A 2,933-nucleotide genomic window follows, 5' to 3' on the forward strand; every position below is an offset into this window, starting at 1 on the left:
AATGCAAAGAAAAGATATCTTTTAGGGTATGGTCAGAGAAGATACTGAAAGCCTCCACTGTTGCTTCTAGAAATGTCAGGACAATTCAGAAATGTCAGTTCCTTTACTGGTTTCCAGATTGTAATTGAAGGATCATGTAGCTCTCTCGCTCTTTCTCTCTCTCTTTCTCTCTCTCTAAATAGGTCTATAAAGATCAGCTGGAAAGTGCAGACAGAATTGTTCACTGGTTAGCTTTACTTAGAGCTACAGGGTATATATGTGCTTTGTTTTGTCTTATTGATCAATCTAGCTTACATTTTTAGCACACACAAACAAAAATCAGGAAAAATCAAAAGTCAATGAAAACCACGAACAACACAAATAAGGTTCGAATCGTAAATAGGTCTATAAAGATCAGCTGGAAAGTGCAGACAGAATTGTTCACTGGTTAGCTTTACTTAGAGCTACAGGGTATATATGTGCTTTGTTTTGTCTTATTGATCAATCTAGCTTACATTTTTAGCACACACAAACAAAAATCAGGAAAAATCAAAAGTCAATGAAAACCACGAACAACACAAATAAGGTTCGAATCGTGCAAATTTTGCTTCACCGGATAAAGCACTTCTTGACACAGTAATGTCCAGAATCCCCCTCCCCCAGAAAAATACAGGACTGAGACTGAAGTCGTTCTTTTTTTTTTCCCCTTTTTTTTGTGATTTTTTTTCCTTTCTTTTTTTTTCCTTAAGGCTATACAACACAAAGAAATAAAGCATGGAAAAAACACCTCAATGGGCTGAATACTCCATTCTTCTGGCTCTGGAGCAAGCCTCTGACAAAGAGATTCTGTGGTCCAAGTTATTTGTCTCATTAGGACAACAACAAGAGAAAGAAAAAAAAGAAAAAATGAAAGAGAGGAAAAAATATAAAAGAATAAGAAAGTCAATGATCCCAACAATAAAATCCGAAATTGACTTTACAATCACAGGTACAAATTGCTCAGGTCGATAATTTCATTTCTCCTAAAGATCACTGTCGTCTAAAACTAATTAGAGGCGCAGGTTCCCGAGGAATTGTCAATATTCAAAGCAAATGTTGGAGTTTAGAAGGTTATCATTCTTCTACTGTGACAGTCTGACAGGGTGTCTGAAAATACTGTCATTTGCTGCCAAGTTCAGGGTGTCATTAATGACTGAATCCTTGCTCTGGCTCACGGATCTGTCTTCTATTTGGCTTTCTTTTATAGTGGAAAGACTAAGAAGCCGGAAAAGGTTGAATATTTCCACCCTCCCATGAGGTTACCCCTTTCCAGTTTGAGATGCACTTTGTCTTCTCTTTCCATGAGGAGCAAGACACCATTGCTGGCTGCTTCTCTGGTGACATCCTGATCCCCTGCAAAAGCTGAAATCACTGGGTAGCCGTTTTGCATTAAACTTACCTAAAAAGTACAAAGAGACAGAATCTGAGTTTTCTCAATACTCTCAACAATTTCTTTTCTTTGGCCTGTGCAAATTACTGAACTTTTGTGCAGGTTAGAATCTGGGTTGAATTAAACTAAGGTAATGTGTGATTTCTGTCATGCATACAGACCACTTTAAAAATAACCTGCAGTCTCATTCTTCAATTGCTAGTTTTATGAATGTGTGTCTAGAACGAGCACTTGAAAAAAGAATAAAAGGAAAGACAGCATCTTCTTTAGATCCGAACCCACCTGGATGGTTTGTCTGTTATAGACCTTGACCACGTGGAAACTGAAACTATATATCCCTTTTCTTGGTGCTACAAATATACTGGAAGCAAGATCAAAATGGTTGCCAATATTAACTAATACCTGGAAAGTAAACAAACAGACAAAACAAAATAAAACAAACAAGAAAAAGGAGAAGGAGAGACATCAGAGAAATCAGATCCCACCTTAGAAAAGCACCAGTGAAAATCTGACATGAGCTACATGACAGATGTAAAGCCTAGTAGAAATGGCATTTGCAGCACAATTAAAAGTGCACGGCGGGGGAATGCAGCCAAGTTCCAGAGGCATTTAAAAGGCATCAGAGTTAATAAAACGATTTAGTTACGCAAAAATGATCTCCAAAGTCTGTCAGATGAAGTGCAAATGTCCACACTGAGCTGTCAATAAAGCAAAGGTGGCAGAAGGGAGGGAGGAGGGGGAGAGTGTAAAATAGAGGGAAGGAGGGAGGGGAAAGAAGCTAGGAAAAAATCCCCAAAGTCATTAACTCATAATGCAAATGTATGTTTTGTAGCTAGGATTACTGAAACTAGAGCTGCCCTCGAGTTTAACGGGGTACGAAACTAAAATTGCACTGCAGAGAGGGGCGAAGGAAGAGAGCGGATGCTCAGCAACAGCAACATCTGCCAGCTCATGTCTCTCTGTCCCTCCGGAGGGCTGTGCCGCCCGGCCCGCACGCCTCTCAGGCGGCTGGCTTGGGTCTGCTCCTCCTTTCAGGCAACAACCTTAATTTGTCATTATTTCAACGTGTTTCGAAACAAATGAAAAAGATCAAGAATTGAGCCCTCCGGCAGATGCATAAAGCCCCCCTCGGAAGAGGCGGCTGCATCCTGCCGATCCCGCTGATCTCACGGGGATCTGGCCCTGGCTCACGCGCTCGCTCCTTTTCCAGGCTCCCGTCACGGGCAGCATGATTTGGCTGGAAAGGCACGGCTGGCGAGAGGAGAAGAACCCGAGGGCCCGTGGCGATGCCGTGCAACGAGCGGGTGAGCCCGAGCCGGCTGCTCCGCCGTGCCCGACCCCGGAGCACCCCGGCCACGCTCAGCTTTCAGGGCTACATCCTCTGCTTTAATGAAGAAAAACACAAAGCAGGAGAAAACAAAAACCCACCTCCCCACCCCTCAAATCCCGAGTCTTTCCTCCCAATTAGCCAAACTCTATTGTTTCCAAAAAAAAGGGCAAAAAAAAAATCCATTATTGTGGGAGC

The 2,933-nt window shown here is 42.2% G+C and overlaps 1 protein-coding gene across 1 annotated transcript; it reads right to left on the bottom strand.

Moving 5' to 3' along the window:
• Positions 1–712: 712 nt before the first annotated feature.
• On the bottom strand, positions 713–1,822 carry LOC103798294 (cerebellin-2; the record flags this gene model as incomplete). Its single annotated transcript, XM_009070546.1, has 2 exons — positions 713–1,417; positions 1,691–1,822. Coding segments are annotated over 2 exons (330 nt in total), but the record flags the coding sequence as incomplete, so codon positions are not given.
• Between the last annotated feature and the right edge of the window lie 1,111 nt (positions 1,823–2,933).

This window comes from Acanthisitta chloris, unplaced genomic scaffold, assembly GCF_000695815.1.
Source record: "Acanthisitta chloris isolate BGI_N310 unplaced genomic scaffold, ASM69581v1 scaffold7602, whole genome shotgun sequence".
Lineage (NCBI taxonomy): Eukaryota > Metazoa > Chordata > Aves > Passeriformes > Acanthisittidae > Acanthisitta > Acanthisitta chloris.